Source organism: Lonchura striata, chromosome 7, assembly GCF_050655825.1.
Source record: "Lonchura striata isolate lonStrDom1 chromosome 7, ASM5065582v1, whole genome shotgun sequence".
Classification (NCBI taxonomy): Eukaryota; Metazoa; Chordata; class Aves; order Passeriformes; family Estrildidae; genus Lonchura; species Lonchura striata.
Genome location: NC_140709.1, coordinates 1,654,783 through 1,674,780, shown reverse-complemented (window position 1 = coordinate 1,674,780; position 19,998 = coordinate 1,654,783). Strand labels below are relative to the sequence as shown.

Here is a 19,998-nt window from a genome sequence, read left to right as displayed (position 1 = left end):
ATTATCAAAGCACTATAAATCTGGAGAAGAATTCTTTAATCTTTAGAAACAGAAAATGAAACGTCCTTCATTATGAGCAGTCAGAGGCTTACCATGATCTCTCAGAGCCCAGTCTTAACAAAGGAACTACCACACCCTCTGGAAATTTTAATAATTCCAGTGGGATTGCACCTTGCTCCACAACTTCACAAGACAAAGATCCAAATCCAACAACTTCCCACCTTGTTCATGGTCTTGGCATTTTGCTTTGCCAGCACTTGTTCCATGGCATCCATGGGGATGGAGAACTTGAGCTGGTCGGGATGCTGGCGGTATTTCTTCTCACTGAGAATCTCCGTGGCTTTCTTGGCCTTTTCTACATCCAGTGACTGAATTGGGACCCAGCCAACTCCTCTCAGCCAGTTATTGAAGTCAGATTTGTACAGATTCTTTTCAGAAATAAAAAAGAAAAACACAGTGAGGCAATAAAAATTAGTGTCTATACACATAAAACAGGTGAAGCCTTAAAACTTCCCCTGGACATTCATTTTTGAGGGGAAATTTAGATTTAATGAAAATTTAAATATGATAGAGTCAGTATTTAAGAGAAATAAAATTACAGTAATTAAAATCTTACTACAGAAGTACATTATTTAGTAAAAAAACTCTAATTTTCTGGAAATATGCCAAATATGGAGAGATATAAAAAAAGTTGTACTTGCTAGGTAAGTTTCCTAGAACTCAATAGCTGCACATAATTCGGATAATGTTTGGAAAACAAATGGCTCCAGGCCAGTCACTTACATCCCAACCTACTCTTAATTCAATATAATATATACTGGATTATATAAATTAATTATTCAGCCTTAAAAGATTAATGGTGTCACAGAGTCCTGAGGAGAATTAAAAATGGAGCTGATTATTGATGACATACATCACTCTGAAGCTGCATCACATTTTTGGAGAGCTCCAGGTTCACAGAATCAGGCAGGAGGGTGTAATGGTGAATTGGTTGCTTATAGCCAGTGTTTGTCACCACTTCCTGGGCTTTCTTGGCAGCTGTCACGCTGAACATATCCAGAGGAGTGTGATATTTGGTCTTGGTGACTTCATAATCCTTCTTGTATTCCCGATCCGACTGGATTTTGGCCACGTTCATGTAGTGAACAAGTTTGGGATCATCCTGCAGGCTCCGGTACCCGACCTGTTTGCCTTTGTCTTTCTCGTAGGATTCCTTGTACTTGTACTAGAGACAAAGGAAAAAAAGCTTTTCCCACTTGGGAAAGAGAAAACACACTTTGGATGGGTTTAGAACACTGAGTTTTAAGGTCCTAATGTGAAGTTCATTCTAGAACCTAATAAATGGTTTTAATGTCAGCACAGGATCATTTAGGTCAAAAAAAAGAAGAAGATTATTGGATTTTTCAGCTTTTCTTGATACCTGGTACATATCTCAACCCACACCTGTAGCTACAAGCTCTCCCTCACCATTGTCATTGACACAGGCTTGCAAGTGCCAGGGACGTTCAGCTTTTAATTAAGACTATGGTAATAATCAATTACTGAACTGCCTCACCAAACAATTCAATATCCCAATATTCAATTGAGAATGTTTAAGAGAGGAATGATGAGTCACTTGTAACCTTTTGCTAAAGCAGGAGTACAGGTGTCCAGCACAGGTAAATCATAATAACTAATGGAATGCAGGAGGGGTGTGTGTTCCACTGGATGTAAATCCTACTTACATCACTTGCAATATTCCGAGAAGCTTTAGCAGCAATAATTGGAATGGCATCTGGTTTCAGATCATAGCCTTTGGCAAGGGTTTTCTTCCAGTCTGCTTTGTAGTTAGCCTTGGAGGGGAAAAAGGGAAGAGTTTGCAGTGTCAGGAATGGCAATTCTAATAAAGACTTTAATCCCATGTTCTTGTTACAGGAGATTTTATTACAGGAATTTAAATACCCAGTTTCATCCATGTAATCTCAAGGAAAAATGTTAACCTGTACACAAACTACACTTCTATTATAATGAATAAACCTGCTACAAAGATAATCATGAATTCCACAAGCATTTTTACTTTTTATTTAGAACAACTCTATCAGTGGCATTTTTTGGCCTTTCTTATGCAAAACCCTTTTTCATTTGACTGAACCTTCAGAAATTTTTTCCTGTTAGCTTCAAACTCACTATTTGTGCTCCAAAGGAACTGGAGATAGCAGCCTGGCTGGGCTTTTTTATCAGTCTGGTCAGATTATTAAAATTCCAAGGCTATTAAGGGAGATGTCAGCTTTTATCTCATTCCTGGAAGGATGATAATGCCACCAAAAAATTTAACATCACAAAAGCAATAAAACTGATACCATCAGTGGAGATCTTCATGGTGTTGAAATTCAAAATATACTCACATCACTGATGTTGTAGGCATTAACTCTAGCCTGGATGAACTGGGGCACATCAGGAGGGAGGTGGTACTTGTGAATAATTTCTTCCCCTTTTGATTTATACAATATCTGCAAAGAAAAAGAAAGGAAGATATTTAGCAGCCCAATTTATAGACTGTGAATTGAAAAACTATTTTAAAAATCTGATTTCCAGGTGATGTTCTGCTGAAATAAAATTGTGAATACACACAGCCACCTACACAATTATTTCAGGAGTGCTCTTAAAGCTGGAGGATGAAGTGAAGGTGGGCACAGGGCAGAAATTGGGAATGTCAGAGCGTTTCCAAAGTTTACTTACATCACTCAGCTGTTTGCTGTTGATTTCTGCTTGCTTTTGTACTGGAGAGTCGGTCACTGAAGTGAATTTGGTTTGATCAGGATGCTTTTTGTAGGTGTACTGAAAGAAGATTTAAAAAATTTGTAGAAAACACATACAAAGTATTTTCCAAGTATTGATAAAACAAATAAAATTACTAATAAATTAAGTACTTTTAAAGTATTAATTTGAAAAAATATTTATTTAAGCAGGTGAATGCTTGAGGTTCATTCTTCATTTTAGTACTACTGCTCCTATTTTATGGGTTTACTTGTCATAAAAAGGATTGTGCTATATCTGTTTTGATCACTAGATGTCACAAAAGGCCCTAAAATAGAGATGAAAATGTTGGTTTTTTTTTTTTTTTTTAAAGTCACATATGGCAATGAGGCCAAACTCATTATCATTGATGCTACCAGGGATCACTCAGTTAATTTTTCTGTGGTGAACAACTGCTGTCCTGTACTCACATCTTTACATTGCTCCAACTTCTTGATTGCTTCATACTCTTGAGTTATGGTCTGAGGGAAGTAGCACTTTGTCTTTTCCTCCTCATAATCTGCTTTGTAATTTTTCTAGGAACAAGAGCAACATTCAGTAAGGAACTACAGCTGAGCTTTGTCTGAGCTGCCAGAGTGATGGGGAAAACAAAACAATTGCCACACTTACATCACTTTTCATAGCTTCAACCTTCATGCAGTGGATTTGATGAGGATCCTCAAAGCTGCCCAAGTAGTGCCCCAAAATATTCTTCTGATATGCATCTTTATATTTAATCTGCCAAAATAACCATGAGTTGAGAAGCAAAAGTAATCAAGAGGGTCAGTAGTCTAGAACAAACCCCAAGTGAAATACCTACATCACTAAAGTTCTTCAGAGCAGCATCAGTCTGGAATTTGGGTGTCTCACAGTAATTCATCTTGTTTCCTTTGGACTGTTCATAAGCTTCTTTGTATAATTTCTGCAAATCAAATAATACCAGATCATGCAGGAGATTTCACTGCAAGTCGCCCCCACCATGTTAAAAATTACAAGAGTAAAACAGAGAAACAGTTCCAAAGAAAAGCTTTCCCACAGGATTGAGAAACAGATGGCACTGTTTTCCCAATGGTCTTTAAAAATAGCTTTTTTTAGGTTTCTAAGGGAAGACAGAAAGGTCTGGCTAATGGTTCTTGAACTTCTGACACTAAGAAATAGTCAATCTCTTTTCATACAAATAAAAGAGGAATTGAGAAGACTGTCACAGTGAATAACCTGAATATAATACTAAAATATGTAAAAGCACCATATATATTATCATTATTAGCTGAAATTCCTTAAAACAGTAAGGGAAGAACTGTCATTTTGTGATTCATTATCCACAAGGATCTAAATGAACTATACACTAATTAGCCATCCATGTGCCACTGCTGCTGCTACTCCACTCATCTGTGGAGAATTCAATTCTTTTCCTGAATTGTTCTGGCTGATGCTATCTCATGACAAATATGGGTCTACAACACTAAAAATACTACAAAGGAGAAGCCTTGTGAAGAAATTATGAGTGTGGTTTCTGGTACATGACTGAAAATGATGTAGCTGTACATTGATAATACTCACATCACTCAGAATATTTCCTGCAGTTTTTAATTGCTTCAGCAATGGGTTCTCTGTAGCAGGGAGCACATTATAATCTGCAATAGCTTTCTTCTTTTCATAGTCTGCTCTGTATTTGAACTTGAAAGGATAAAAATAAAAAAGAGGTTTTTAAAATCACTATTAAAAGCCAAATGCTCACTAACCTGTGTGATTGCCCAGAGAAGCTGTGGCTGCCCCATCCCCAGCATGGGGCAGGGATTTGTTTGATGTTTGATGAGTTGCTGCATCAAATTCCCAAGGCCAGGTTGGATGGGACTTGGAGCAGCCTGGGACAGTGGAAGGTGTCCCTGCCCTGGCAGGGGTGGCACTGGGTGGGCTTTAAGGTCCCTTCCCACCCAAACCATCCTATTGGTGACACGAATCTATTCTATTATATAATCTTCAGCTTTCCACGAAAAATTCCCCTGTTATTTAACTTATGGTGGCAAAGGACCATGAAAGGTCTTGCCCAAACAATGTCAGCACAAACTTGTGGGAGCTCAGAAGTGCTCCCAAGCTGAGCAGGTGGCACACAGCTCCCTCACCTTGCTGATGTTTTCTGAAGCTCGTTTGTTGGCTTCATATTCTGGAGTTTCAGTCTGCATGAAGTAGATTTGGTCTTTCATGTTTTCAAAGTCTTCCTGGTATTTCCTCTGTTAGGAACAGAGACAGAAAACAACACATTAATTAAATTTAAATGTAAATTAGACACATACAACAGGGATTATTTAGGAAATAAGCAATGCCACAAATGGAGCCTCAGTATTTTCCAAATGAGCATAAACAGGGATAAAACTGTTGAAGATTTTCTGCAGGATTCACTCACCATACTTAGATTTTCTGCATTCATTTTTGCAACTGCCACATCATAGCACGGAGTTTGACTCCACTTGCCTTTGATTTTGTTTTTATAGTCTTCATGGTAAATAACCTATAAGCAAAAAAAACAATAAAACTGAATCTCCAAGACACAGCTTCATTTTCACCTGACAGATTCATTTTTCAAAGCTGTCTTTTTAAAGCTGCTTCATATTTGACACCTGCCTTATAACTATTTTAGCAGTTATGGTCAAAAACGCCTTAAATATTATTTAGCCAAACCATTTCAGTGTTAAGTCATTTCCTTTAGTACCTTCCCTGACCTAAAAAGGTTAATAAATCCTCTCTAACATATTTCTTTAGTTCTATTTTCTCCCTGGTCACATAATATTAGGATATTGCCCATCAAGTCAGAATTTACTGGGATTGCTGCTGGAACTGGTTACAAGCAAACCCTCTTATTTACCTGGTATTTGTGATTTTCATTATTTATTCAAGCTCACAGAAATAAGTATTAAAAGTTTAAAGAGTTTGTCTAACAACAAAACACCTGCCTGAGTTTTGACTCAGTGGTCCAGGTGCATTTTCAGCCACAGTTGCATTACTTTCCATAAAAAATAAAACTCCTCCAATGTTTTAACACTGCTGAAGAACATATATGCCAAAAATAATATATTTTTTTAAATCTATGTTTTATAGTTTTGGAGATACCTACAAAGCTTATTATTCTATTAATTTCAAAGAATTATGTTACTGATCCTTTTTTTCCATGTTATAAAATTTTGTTGATGACAATTTAGCTTTTAAGCTAAATTCTGGAAGTACAAGATTCAATAAATTTTCTCTACATTAATTATATTACCTTACAAATGGGTTCAAAGTGGTTTCTCCACCATGAGTGAATACTGTAATTCTCTAATCTTAAAATGTATATAATTTTCAATACACAGTAAAAAAATTTTTAAAAAGAAGAAGAGTAGTTAAATTCTGAATGGAATTTAAACCTGATATCTGCATTACAAGATTATGCAATTTGGCCCAAATTTCTCCAGCAAAAATTGGTCTTCCTGTGTGTTTTGCCTTTTCCTTAGGTCTCTTTTTGCCTCTCTCCCTGCAGGAGTGGGGTTTGGGCAGAAGTTCTACTCACATCACTCAGCTGCCGTGTCACCTTCTTGGCTTGTTCCACATCAGGGGGATCTGGCAGAGTGGTGAATTTTGCTTTCCTTTCATCATGCCCCTTTTTGTAGACAATCTGAAAGGATGGAAGAAATAAACATTTATTTGAGTGTGACAGCATTGAACTCTGCTACCACCACATCAATAAAAGGAATTCTGCCCACAGCCCCTGAAGCAGGAATTCTTTAATCTGTGTATTATCAGGGAACTTTGGAACCTCTGCAAAATTCACTGAAATCTTCAACTGAGAGCTGCAATCCCCTGTTGAAGAGTTCTGTGTATCTAAAGATCAGCAAATCCCAGTCCCACCAGTTCCTGACTTTTAGAGGCACTTTTGCAGAACCACAAGGGTGAAGTGGACTTGGAGACAACCCTGAGAGTTTCTGCATTTGGGCAGTTACTCAAGGTCCTCTTGCTGATTAAATAAATGAATTATTTTATTCATTCCTAGCCCAGCATCAAATTGCCAATGGATTTATACTCCAATATGCTCTACTTTGTAACACCAAGTACATATTTTTCTATGAAATATCACTACTATCAGAGCTATCAGTGCACACTCACCCTTTTTTTCTGTTCCACTGTGAAGTTTTTCTATCTAATCAAAGTCCATGGTACAGCCCAGGTTACACCATAGCATAACAGCCTTTGGTACCTGTGGGAGTCCAGGACATCCCTCTGGCTGCCCTGGCTGTCTCCAGACCCTGGCAGAGGGCTCAGAGACCTTGGCATGAAGTGAAAAACACCTGTGGCTTCCATTTTAGCCCATGGAAAAAACTGACAACTTTGTGTGAGGAATTACAAGTCACAAGGGTTTGAGCAGTGTGGTAGCTGAGTTAACACAGGGTGAAAAAGTAGAATTTTGGGTTTTTTAGAATGAGGTTCAAAGGGAAAAGATGGAGGGATTTGGGCGTGTCCTGACCTCCTTCTTCTTGCCTTCCATGTCTTGCTGTGATGGTGACACTTTTCTATTGGTTTAAGGTAGAGACACACTGTCTAACATAGATGATAGATATTGGCATGTTATTGTAAACATGGCACACATAGGTTTTGGTATCTCTGACCTGCTGGCCAGAGCTCAGCAGGTAGAGAAAGAATGTTCTAGATAAGGGAAAATAACCTTGAGAAGATGATCCTGCACGTTCAGACTCCTCCTTTGGCTGCACAGGAAAATGAGGACTTTTACATTCTTGGGGTCACCTGGACACCACAGACCCCTGCAAATCCCTGCCATGATACTCACATCACTCAGAGTCTTCTGAGCCTGTGCCACCCTTCTGAGCTCTGGACTGTCATTGTAGGGATAAAACAATGTTTTGTCTGCATCCCAGTCTTCAGTATAGAGTTTCTACAAGAAAAATGCCAGAATGCTCGTTATTAATTAATTTCTGGCTTTGAAAGCTTAATTTACTTCAGCTGCTTAGATCTGTGGTTAGCTTTTCTTACCTTGCTGAACAAAGCTGTGTTTTTTATTGCATTCACAAGCTCTGGAGCATCAGGGGGAAGCAGGTACTTGTCCTTATTCTCCTCCCAGTTCTGTTTATATAATACCTGGAAGGAAAGATCAGCAAGTTGGTCACTCTATCATTAAAAAAATATTTACTTCTGAGAATAAACTGCCTGCTTTAAATATTTTTTTTTTCAAAATCAAAGTCTCAGAGTAGTAATATCTGAACAGAGCAACTGGAAATATTTAATATTATATTTATATTTGCCTTACCAACTTCTCTGTTATCCCTCCTGTGCTTCTAAATTGTTGCATAAAGGTTGTTTTAGCACCCTGAGTCAAAACATTGTCCTTATCAGCAACCTCAGGCTCCACCAGTGTTGGGAAAGTCAGAGGGCACCGACCTTGCTCACTTGCTGTGACACTTTCTTTGCATGTTCTATATCCATGGCCTTTTCATCCACGTGGCAAATGGTTCTGGCAACTTCCCCAGCCATGCGGTATTTAACCTGGAGCACAACAAAACCCATTGATTCCACAGCAAAACTGACTGATTTAAAAAAAAAAAAACAACAAAATGGAATAATGACATTTTCACCCTTCATATAAACACCCAGCACCTGGATGAACTGAGAAATGCAGTTGTTACCCACCTCACTGAGCTGGTCCTGCACTTTCTTGATCCTCCGGATTTCTGGGGTATCAACTGTGGAAGCATATGGCTTTCCTTTTTCTTTTCTAAATTTTTCCTTGTACTTGTTCTGGAAAAAAAAATGATAAAAATAATTAAGACATATCCCTGAGCTCTGGCAGAACTATATAATAAATTGTTGCCATATTTACTTGGTTAGGACAGGAATTTGGGACAGATTATTCAATAATATTAACTAAAATTATTCAACGACATTTGCACTTCTGCTTACTTTAGCCAGCTGAGTTTATTCCATCTGACACAACAGAAAAAGTCCATCTCTAACTTGGATCACCTCTAATTTATTATATTCTCCCCATGAGCTTAGTATTGACAAACCCAGATATTTGCAATATAACTATCAAGCAACCCCTGTAAAACATTTTCAAAGCTGGTCTTCCTCAAGAAATAAGAGATAAGGGACAACCGACCTCGCTGAATAAGTCCTTCATTTTATTGCTGTGTTCCAGGTAAGGTGTCAGAAACTTGGATGGGTCCACTTTTGTGCGGATTGTCTTCTTCCTGATGGGAGGGGCTGCATCCTCCCTAGAGGGCTGGGTGTGCTCAGCTGTGTAGGTGGTGGTCGTGGTGGTCTCAGGGACTGAGTAGTCTGTGCTGATGGTCTCAGGGACTGAGTAGTCTGTGCTGATGGTCTCAGTGATCTCAGTGACCACCTGGAAATTAAAAAAAAAAAAATCAATAATCACTTGTTTTATAGCTGTAAAATTTCATTAGGATAAGAGTTTTCTGCCCTGAGCTGGTCTGCTGAGCTGTGTAGGTGGTGGTTGTGGTGGTCTCAGGGACTGAGTAGTCTGTGCTGATGGTCTCAGTGACCACCTGGGGATCAAAAAAAAAAAAAAAAATCAATAATAATTTGTTTTACAGCTGTAAAAGTTTGTTATTTAAGTGTTTTTCACTGCCCTGAGCTGGGTGTGTTCAGCTGTGTAGGTGGTGGTCTCAGGGACTGAGTAGTCCATGCTGATGGTCTCAGTGATCTCTGGAAATTAAAAAAAAAATCAGTAACACTTGTTTTACAGCTGTAAAAGTTCATCAGGATAAGAGTTTTGACTGCCCTGAGCTGGGTGAGCTCAGCTGTGTAGGTGGTTGTGGTGGTCTCAGGGACTGAGTAGTCTGTGCTGATGGTCTCAGTGACCACCTGGGGATCAACAAAAATCAATCATCACTTGTTTTACAGCTGTAAAAGTTCATTAGGATGCGTGTTTTTCACCCCCCCAGATGGTGAAAGGATGCTCTGCTCTCATCCAGATCCTCATGGAGACAGAAAATCAGGGACACTTTTCCTACTGGGATTACCATTGTGCTCCCTGTATATCACCCACCCTAAAAAAAACCCACAAGGAATGAACTCCCTGGCTGATTCCTGCATCAAACTCATGGAATTATTCTCCAGAGGGTCTGGAAGAGTGGGGCTCCAGCTGCCTCTGCTCTACATGCATTAATTTCCAATCAATTTAAATGCTTTATACACTTACTTATCAACATAGTCATGCTGCAAGCAGTAATTTTAATACTAAGATATTAAGGATATTATCCTTAGTATTAATACTAAGATTCTAATGAAAAGCATCTAAAAATAATTATCACAACTAAAAAATGTACCCCAAACCCACCCAAATAAGTGTCAGGTTTTATTTCATACCAATTAGCTTTATAAAAAATTGCCTTTAAAACAGAATTCATGAAGGTCAGAGTTCTGAGAGTTATTTGCATCAATGAGACAGAGCTGAAAATGCATCAAGATTTAATAACTTCTGCTTCTGCATAAGCCCCTGCCATAGAGAATATTTCATGATAACACAGCAGAGAGTTGGGTTATAGCTGTTTCAGAGGTAGAATTTCAAATTATGGCAGTCACTCCTTGGTGACCCAAATATTTGTTGCCACTACATGATGAAAAATCTGCAAAACTGTAATTTTTCGGTAAAATTACACAAGGCGAAGGGAACAGAACTGATACATGTAAACTGATCTTAGATCATCACACAGCAGGGACTTGAAGCAAAAATAAAATATTAAGCAGCAATTGTTCACTGATATTTGTGTGCTTAGCGTGAAAAATTAAACCTCAAAATACAAAAGGCTGCTCATTTAGTGTTTCAGGTTAATTACTTGCATTTATGTGCTACATGCAGCATGACAGGGACCTTTACCTCATGTGGCTCACCCTCCTCAATAACCGTCTCCTCAATGTAGTACTTTGAAAAAAAAATAAGAGAAAAAACATCATTGTTAAGCCAGATCAGCAAATTGTAGCTTCTGTGAAGCTGTTTGAAAACACATTTCTGGAGAAACAGGATTTTAGTTCACAGGTGCTTATGGCGTCACTTGGTAACTCTGAATATCTGTTCAAATTTTGCATTAATGATTGGATTTTTATTCCATACATTCCCCAACTAATAATCGCCCAGATAATTAATGAAATATTGTTACCTAATTTTACCCACAAGAGGGACAACATTGATGACCACATTAAAAGCATCAGCATTTAAACCCCAGGATTTTCCTGTTTTTTTATCTGGTGACACTCATGACTGTTGTGCTCAGGATTTCTCCTACAAGGACACCAATAATTTCTGGCTGCTGGTTTAACTTTGTTGCTGACCACAACTCTGAGCCTGCTGATTTTCCACCCATTTTACTGCCCATTATCCCCCCATAATTTATAATCTCATAAATCTGGGGAATAAACCACAATGGGACGTGTCCCTAAAGCAGACCAGGTACACAACCTTCACTGGTCTCCCCTTGTCCAGCAGCTGTGAACTCATTATAACAATTAATGAGGTTCATCAGCCATAGATTGCTCTTGATAACTGAGTGTTCGCTTCTCCACACGACCTTCATGTCTTTCACGTGTTTAAAAATAACTTCTCAAAGGATTTGCTCCACAGCCTTCCCAAAGAACGGAGCGAGGCTGACCAGCCTGCAGCTCCCTGGATCTTCCTTCTTGCCTTCCTTGAAGACCAAATCCAGCTGAACATTGCCCATGGATATAGAAGTGGAGTTCGCAATGTTTTAAATAATAACGTTGTCTGCTCCTGTTTTCACCTTCAGTATATATATATATATATATATATATATATATATATATATATATATATATATATAATTTTTTTGTTTGTTTGTTATTTTCCTCAGTCAGGAGCTCTGTGTTCCTCCACCCTTCTGCTGTTTGATTTCTGCACTTTGGGCTGAGCTGTGTGCTCAGGGAAAATCACGCTGAAGGATCACTCAACTACCCTGGGTGCCTTTGCTGCTTCCCATGGGATTTTCCCCGAGCAGCCCCAATTCTTCCCTTCGAAACTCTGGGATAATTCCATTTATTTTGCTCATTGCTCCCTGTACATTCAGCTCCGTTGACCCATGGTCACTGCAGCCCTCGATCTTTGCATTTCCCACCAGTTCTGGCTTGTTTGTGAGCACCACGTCCAGTGGAGCATCTTTTCCAGCCGGGACAAGAAAAAGGATTGGGGAAAGGATCTGGGAGAGGATCTGGGAGAGGATTTGGGAAAGGATCTAGAAGAGGATCTGGGAGAGGATCTGGGAGAGTATTTGGGAAAGGATCTGGGAAAGGATTTTGGAAAGGATCTGGGAGAGGGTTTGGGAGAGGATCTGGGAGAGGATTTGGGAAAGGATCTGGGAGAGGGTTTGGGAGAGGATCTGGGAGAGGATTTGGGAAAGGATCTGGGAGAGGATCTGGGAGAGGATTTGGGAGAGGATCTGGGAGAGGATCTGGGAAAGGATTTGGGAGAAGATCTGGGAGAGGATTTGGGAGAGGATCTGAGAGAGGATTTGGGAAAGGATTTGGGAAAGGATCTGGGAGAGGATCTGGGAAAGGATTTGGGAGAGGATCTGGGAAAGGATCTGGGAGAAGATCTGGGAGAGGATCTGGGAGAGGATCTGGTAGAGGATCTGGGAAAGGATCTGGGAGAGGATCTGGGAGAGGATCTGGGAGAGGATCTGGGAGAGGATCTGAGAAAGGATCTGGGAGAGGATTTGGGAGAGGATCTGGGAGAGGATTTGGGAGAGGATCTGGGAGAGGATTTGGGAAAGGATTTCGGAAAGGATCTGGGAGAGGATCTGGGAAAGGATCTGGGAGAAGATCTGGGAGAGGATCTGGGAGAGGATCTGGTAGAGGATCTGGGAAAGGATCTGGGAGAGGATTTGGGAAAGGATCTGGGAGAGGATTTGGGAAAGGATCTGGGAAAGGATTTGGGAGAGGATCTGAGAAAGGATCTGGGAGAGGATCTGGGAGAGGATCTGGGAGAGGATTTGGGAGAGGATCTGGGAGAGGATCTGGGAAAGGATCTGGGAGAGGATCTGGGAAAGGATTTGGGAGAGGATCTGGGAGAGGATTTGGGAGAGGATCTGGGAGAGGATTTGGGAAAGGATTTCGGAAAGGATCTGGGAGAGGATCTGGGAAAGGATCTGGGAGAGGATCTGGGAGAGGATTTGGGAAAGGATCTGGGAGAGGATCTGGGAGAGGATTTGGGAAAGGATCTGGGAGAGGATCTGGGAGAGGATTTGGGAAAGGATCTGGGAGAGGATCTGGGAGAGGATTTGGGAGAGGATCGGGGAGAGGATCGGGAGCCGCAGGAGCGGCTGAGGGAGCCGGGAACGGGCTCGGTCCGGGGAAGGCTCAGGAGGGACCTCCTGGCTCTGCTCAACTCCTGCCACGACCTGCAGCCAGATCGGGCTTTGCTCCCGGGGAATAATCGAAACAGCACAATAGGAAACAGGCGCAGGTTGTGCCAGGGGAGCTTTTTGTTGGGAATATTTTTTTTTAAATATTTATTCCCCGCCCGGCACTTCCCGCCCGCGGCCGCGCGGCGGCGCCGTCCCGCGGAAATGGCGGCGGCGCTGAGGGGGCGGCCGGGGCCGCGGCTCCCGCTCCGAAATGACGGAAAATCGATTTTTAAAGACACTGCTGCACCAACAGCAGCCGCTGTCTGCGGGATGTGCTTCACCTGCACCAGGAGGAAATGGGGAAATGCGGGGTTTGTGTTGGAAAGGCTCCTCCGAGCTTGGGGTCCCTTCCCGCAGCTGCGGGAACGGAAAACCCTTTGAACCTAAAAAAAATTGTTGTTAAAATTTAAGCCCTTTTCTGAGGGCTTTTCCTCAAAGTTAGTTCAAGGGACCAAGCTGTACTGCCCAAGCTGTGACATACTGGGATGTTCTGAGGTGATTTCCATGCTGGACCCACCTTTGACACCTTCCACGAACCTCCCACAAAACCTTCCTCAAACTTTCTATAAAACATCTCACAAACTTTCTACAAATTCTTCCATTAAAAACCTCCCACAAACCTTCTACAAAACCTTCCTCAAACTTTCTATAAAACATCTCAAAAACTTCCTACAAAATCTTCCATTAAAAACCTCCCACAAACCTTCTACAAAACCTCCCACAAACCCTCTACAAAACCTTCCTCAAACTTGCTACAAAACCATCCACAAACTTTCTATAAAACATTTCACAAACTTCCTACAAATTCTTCCACAAACCTTCTACAAAACCTTCCTCAAACTTTCTACAAAACCGTCCACAAACTGTCTATAAAACCTTTCACAAACTTCCTACAAATTCTTCCACAAAAAACCTCCCACAAACTTTCTACAAAACCTTCTACAAACCCCCTGCGAAATCTTCCACAAAATTTCTACAAAACCTTCCGAAAAGCTCAAGTAACTCGGCAGGAGATGTTTGCACATCCCAAGACAGCTACAACATCAAGTATTGGCTCATAATTCCAGAGGAAGGTAAAAAATAGCATTTTAAAATCCTCAGCAATATCTCAGCCACTCAATAGTTTATGATCATGTCCTTCTCCTTCAGAAGATGGATTGCCGATAGGTTTAAAATCTTGGATTGATAGAGGAATTAAGAATATTGTGGAAAGGCTTAAAATTGTACCAGATGCTGTTGTTCCTCTTTTATTTAGCATCTCCCCATGAGTATCCTAAGGGAAGCTACTAAAGCAGTGTCGCCTCAGCCCAAGGGATGTGGTTACAGCAAGGTGGTCTTTGAAAATTAAAAACAAAGGATTAAATGGGGCTGTGTGAACAAAAAGCCCAAAATACCATGCCGGAATAAATAAACAATGAGAGCAAAATAAATATTCATTAAAAAGAGCACACAATGCACAGGAACTATAAAAGCAATTGTAAGTAACATGGAATAAGTAATTTAACGAAGAGTTGGTGTCATTGTAGCTAGGTAGTAAAATGTCTTCAAAATTGGCTTTATGAGCGATGTTTGCAAAATGCATTTAACTACTCTGACTGGCAAATAATTTGTCTTTACTTCATTCACTATTTGAAATATATAAAGCTGGCAGTGCCCTCACACCACCCGAAATCACAGCGTGGTGGAAATGAGTTGTATGATGTTTACATTTATAATCTCCTTTTCCTCAAACACCGAGTGACTTTTTACAAGACTTTGCGTATTTCATAACACGTAAGTTAATTTCAGAGTGGTAGCAATGCACCAAATAAGACCACACTGTTAATTTTGTGTATTGTTTCAGTAACAAAGTTGTTCCCGTGGCTCCAGCTGTAAGTTGCCCAGTTCCTGAGGAATTTTTTATTCCGTTTCCTGAGTTTAAATGACCGACTGGCAAATGAATCAATGATGCACCTCCATGGACATAGAATCATGGAATCACAGAATGCCCTGGGTTGAAAGGGATCTTAAAGGTCCTCTATTCCACCCCCTGCCATGCCAGGGACACCTCCCATTATCCCAGACTGCTCCAACCTGGCCTGGGACACTTCCAGGGATCCAGAGGCAGCCCCAGCTGTTCTGGGCACCCTCATGCCACGGCCTCCCCACCTTCACAGGGAAGGATTCCTTCCTGATACCTAATTTAAATCTACCCTCTGTCCGTTTAAAGTCCTCCCCCCTTGTCCTGTCACTTAAGCCCGGCTCCATCCCTGCAGGGTCCCAGGCTAAATTGGTCTGTGGTCCCCTGGTGGCACAAAGCTGCTGCATTTCTGCAGAGGCAGGGCTAGAAAGGGGCTTCCAGAGCCATCTCCAGCATGGATTGAGTGACAGAGGGAAAGCCAGGAGGGAAAAGAGCTGGCCCAGTGCATCTATAATTATGCAGGGAGTAATCAGAAAACCTCGCACTGTGAGTGTGGGATGGTTCCAGTCCTTATTTAAACTGAGAAACTATGACAGGAGCCAGGAGACTTTGCTCCTGCGAGAGCAACTGTTGTTGTTGTTGTTGTTGTTTTAGTGATGAAACTATTTAATAGATGTCTAATCATCCCTAATCTTCAGAGAGCAAACAGCAACCTCTGCTCCTGAGCAGCATCTCAGTGAGGTGATTAATGGATGCAGTCACAAGGCAGGAAACAAACATTTCTACTCTCACATTTTCTTCTTACCTCCACAACTTCCTCATATTCTTCTTCCTCCATTCTGAGGGTTTGCTTCTGTCTCTCCCCCACTCACTGGTCATGCAGCAGGTGAAAATGTGAATAAATAGTATTAGCCCATGACTGAAAGTACCATGAGAAAGTACAAGTCAAGCTCATAAAGCCCTTGGGGTCATGGTTAGTAACTAGTCAGACCCTAAATAAAGTTGGGATCTGGCATTACTTGGACTGTTAAGGAAAAACATTGGATTAAGTTTCAAACATATTGATATAAACTATAATTCTGGACAAATACCTCATTCCAGTTATAACACCAACACTGGATCCAATGAAAATAAAATAAAAGAGATAAATAAAATAAAAGAGATAAAGAAGAGATCTCTTGAAACATGATGTGATATTTTCATTACAACAGAATTATTTGAAGCATTTTTTCTTTTCTCTGTGACTATTCTACGCTATTTCATTATATCATTCAAGCTCCTGTTTGAGTGGGAGATTAATATTCTATTATATTCATTCATAAGTAAGATCATAATGTGGAAAAATTTTTAAAATATTTTTTTAAGTGACCTTAGGTTAATGAGGCAATTTCTGTCTTCCCAGCATCAGCCTACAGAGATGCTCTGGGGCTGTTTTTTTTTTTTAAACTCTTGCGGGTTTTTTCTCTCTGTTTCTTCAGACCTGGAAAAGATGAAAATCCATAGAGTTGGCTGAAGTACAAAGCACAGATTATTGTCAGACCCTTTGAACTAATTAACTCACACACTGATTTTGCTGTGAGGCAAAGCTGCAATTTTCCACCAGCGTCTGCAGCCCTGTTTCTAATGTTGGGAGGGGATGAGGCTTTGGAACAGCTGCTCCTGAGTCCAGGGATATTTGCCGTGTAAGCTAATCCTGCCAACTGATGGGGCACTTGGGTTGAGCTGGCTAAACTGCAATTCCTTCTGAGGCAAGGGAAGTCAAGTCATGCAGGTTAAATATAGGAACACGGAATACTGGCCCTTTTTAGTCCCAACGGGCTGAGAAAAATGGCCAAAAATCAATTGGGAAAACCATGTTGTATTCTATTAAAATAAATGAAGAATAACTCAAATAACGAGGGACGAGTCGTGGGACGCAGTAGGCAGAGGTGTGTGAATAAACTCAGGAAGTGGGGCTTGCATTTAAACACAACCTCTTCAACCTGTCACTGTTACAACCTTCAGCCACACTTCCAAACCCCATTCCAGGTCTTTTCCTCCTCCTCCTCCAACCCGCAGCCGGTTATTCAGACAGAAAACCTGACTTCCATGGGCAAAGCACAACAAGTATTCCCAAAAAACTACAGAATGGGGAAACAGCTCAAGATCCTCTTCTAAAGAAAAGAAGAGAAATGCATTTAAAATGTCCTTACCAGCGACATCCAGTAAATATCCTTTGGAGCAAAGGCTCTCCAGTCCTCCCTCCTGAGCAGCACTGGGCGAGAGCGAGGGGGTTTGGTGGCTCCCGGTGACACGTGTGGCCCACACAGCCAATCTGGCTCCAGCCCGCTCGAGTTTCATCCCTAAATATACTCGGTGACCCCGAGGGAGGGCACCTGTTCTCAGCAGCATCAGGGAAAGGGAGCCGGGCACCTCCGTGCTCCTCAGGAAACCCAAAACACACCAGAGCTCGGCTGGAGCTCACCAGGGCTCGGCGAGATGGAGCCCCAGGCAAAGCCAAGGGAGTGCTCCAATGGAAAAAACACAATTCTCAGAGTTGATAATGACATTGAATTTCAGCTGATGGAGGCAGTTTCATTCCTATGATGTGCCTGAATAACCATCCAAATTCAAGAGTCTCTGAACTTGAGGAGTCCACACCGCAAACTCAATTTTAATATAAACATGTCTTTCATTTCACCCACTAAGGACACCTGAAGTGCTTTTTCACCGTGACGCAAACCATGTGTCAATGTTTTTATCACTTCTGAAATGTTTCGTAGCTGATCACGCAGACCCAGGAACGTGTGAAAAGCGACGGTTTGCAGGGAAGGAACCCAACAAAGAGCCAACGTCCCTGATGAAGGAAGCCCAAGAAGAGTCGATAAACAGATCAAGTGACGGGGAGCAACCCTGGTATTTTGGAAGGTCAGGAATGCCATGGTGCACGGAGCAGAACCAGGGTGATGATATCAGACGTGACTTCTTGGGGGATCACTCGACTGACAAATAGAGTTGACTTTGGTTCTTCAACGAGGTGCATTCAAAAGCCAATATCAACAATGATCCCTTTCCATGTGCTAGAGCACATAATTCAATAAGTGGTCCTCAGGAGCCCTTGAGAGACATCTTCTTCCTTAACTCTTTCCAGAGGTTCATATTTATATCCAGATGAAATATCATATCTCGTTCACTTCTGCCAAGTATTTTAGGCTCTGCCCAGAGCTGCAGACCCCTCCCTGTCTCCTTTGGCCGAGCCATTTTCAATTACTCTCCATTTTGCTTTACTAGCCAGTCCTTCCCGTTTTAATCTGATTTCTGTCTATTTAATGTTCTTAACCTGTTTTGAAATTGTCTAGAAATTAGCACAGCATGTTGTTGGGGTCTCTGGAGAGCAACCTCAACGTAACCTGCTGCTCTCTGCTCCTGATCCTCCATGTGTGCACTCCAGGAATACTCGCAGGCTCCTTTTCCTCCCAAGAGTTGCTTCTCAATAGATGCCACACGTGACATCTTCATTATCAATAACAAACCTTAATGGAGTGAAGGGCCAGCTTTCCTTATTGAAGAATTCATTATTGTCATTCCAGCCCAGTCCTGGAAGTTCCTGCAAAGAGTTTCTCCCTCTGTGATACTCCACAAGTGTTACTGGAACATCATCTTCAGATTTTACACTGCTGTTTGACATCTTGTTTAGAAAGACACTAAACAAAGCTGGAATGACACGCAGGGTGCCAGCACCACTTTTTCTGCCCCTGAAATGCAGCTGTCTTTAGCGTGGAAGATCTTCAGCAGCACAGCTCAGGGCTGGGAAAAAGCATGGAGTAACCAATGGAATTTACAGAAGGAGGCTGAGAACAAACGGATTATTGGTGAAATGAAAAGTTGAACTGAAGATAAGATTTTTTGTTCTGCCATCAGAGTACAAAGAGGGGAGGAAGGTGCTGTTGGGCCACTTGAGAAAATATTTAATTCCTGCATTTTGCTCCTTCAGCTCCAAATCTCAAGGACCAGCTCTGAGCAAACTGTGGCCATTGTGTGGGCAAGGAGAACCCCAGGATCCCTGAGGCTGGAAAAGCCCTGTCAGCCCATGGAATCCCAGCTGTGCCCAAAGCCCACCCTGTCCCCAGCCCAGAGCCCTGAGTGCCACCTCCAGCAATTCCTCGGACACCTCCAGGGATGGCGACTCCAAATCTCCCTGTTCCTAACATGTATGAGGTAAAGGGAATACCAATGGTTGATATTCCTATTTTCTTTTCAATTGCTTTGTTGGGAAAACTTATGTCTGATTTTTGATGGAATATTCTGATGGAATATTCACAAAACCATAGAAACATTAAGGCTGGAAAAGATCTCCAAGATCATCAAGTCCAGCTTTTGACTTTCTATGGAAATACAAACTTGACTTTCTGGAGGACAAAATATTTCAAAAGCATTCCCTGTGCCCTAGGTGGAGCCTGGCAGCTCTGCCCCAGGTTAACACACCAGGCCAGGTTTATCCACGACACACAAATGAGCACGTGCTCAGCAGTTCTGAGCTAAAGAGAGAACGCTGCAAAACTACTCAGGCAGAAAAAAGAGGTTGTTTTGCATTTCAGTCACTAAGATTTAAAGCAAAAAATATCTTCTTGTACTTAACATATTTAAATATTGAGTTCAGTCAGTCCTGCTTATCTTACAGGAGCCACCCAGAGCATGATGGATAAATGTCCTGACATCCCAGGTGCTATATTTAACCTCCTGACATCTCTGGACTTAACAAGCATTGTATCATTGCAAAAGGACATTTAAATCATTTAAATACATATTTGTGCCACCGTGTCTATTTTGAACCTACCAGCAGTGAGTTCCTTCTCAATTTTTTCACCATTCCCCACAGCAAGGCTCCTCTGCCCCAGCACCTTTTGGTTTAATGTGTGGAAATAC

General features: G+C 41.3%; 1 protein-coding gene across 41 annotated transcripts in view; it reads right to left on the bottom strand.

Annotated features, from left to right (window-relative positions):
* Positions 1-17,439, bottom strand: part of NEB (nebulin) — a 105,308-nt gene extending 87,869 nt beyond the window's left edge. For all 41 annotated transcript variants that reach the window (XM_085584012.1, XM_085584017.1, XM_085584014.1 and 38 more), the window contains exons 1-21: positions 17,286-17,439; positions 16,463-16,573; positions 15,899-15,964; positions 10,658-10,702; positions 8,918-9,160; positions 8,449-8,556; positions 8,200-8,304; positions 7,795-7,899; positions 7,592-7,696; positions 6,320-6,424; positions 5,180-5,284; positions 4,899-5,006; positions 4,336-4,452; positions 3,596-3,697; positions 3,406-3,513; positions 3,207-3,311; positions 2,719-2,817; positions 2,385-2,489; positions 1,725-1,832; positions 914-1,225; positions 222-428 (exon numbers count right to left, since the gene is read on the bottom strand). In XM_085584012.1, the coding sequence (XP_085440138.1) occupies positions 222-428; positions 914-1,225; positions 1,725-1,832; positions 2,385-2,489; positions 2,719-2,817; positions 3,207-3,311; positions 3,406-3,513; positions 3,596-3,697; positions 4,336-4,452; positions 4,899-5,006; positions 5,180-5,284; positions 6,320-6,424; positions 7,592-7,696; positions 7,795-7,899; positions 8,200-8,304; positions 8,449-8,556; positions 8,918-9,160; positions 10,658-10,702; positions 15,899-15,931 (2,325 nt within the window). In that variant the 5' untranslated portion in view covers positions 15,932-15,964; positions 16,463-16,573; positions 17,286-17,439. The remainder of the gene's footprint in view (positions 1-221; positions 429-913; positions 1,226-1,724; positions 1,833-2,384; positions 2,490-2,718; positions 2,818-3,206; positions 3,312-3,405; positions 3,514-3,595; positions 3,698-4,335; positions 4,453-4,898; positions 5,007-5,179; positions 5,285-6,319; positions 6,425-7,591; positions 7,697-7,794; positions 7,900-8,199; positions 8,305-8,448; positions 8,557-8,917; positions 9,161-10,657; positions 10,703-15,898; positions 15,965-16,462; positions 16,574-17,285) is intronic.
* Between the last annotated feature and the right edge of the window lie 2,559 nt (positions 17,440-19,998).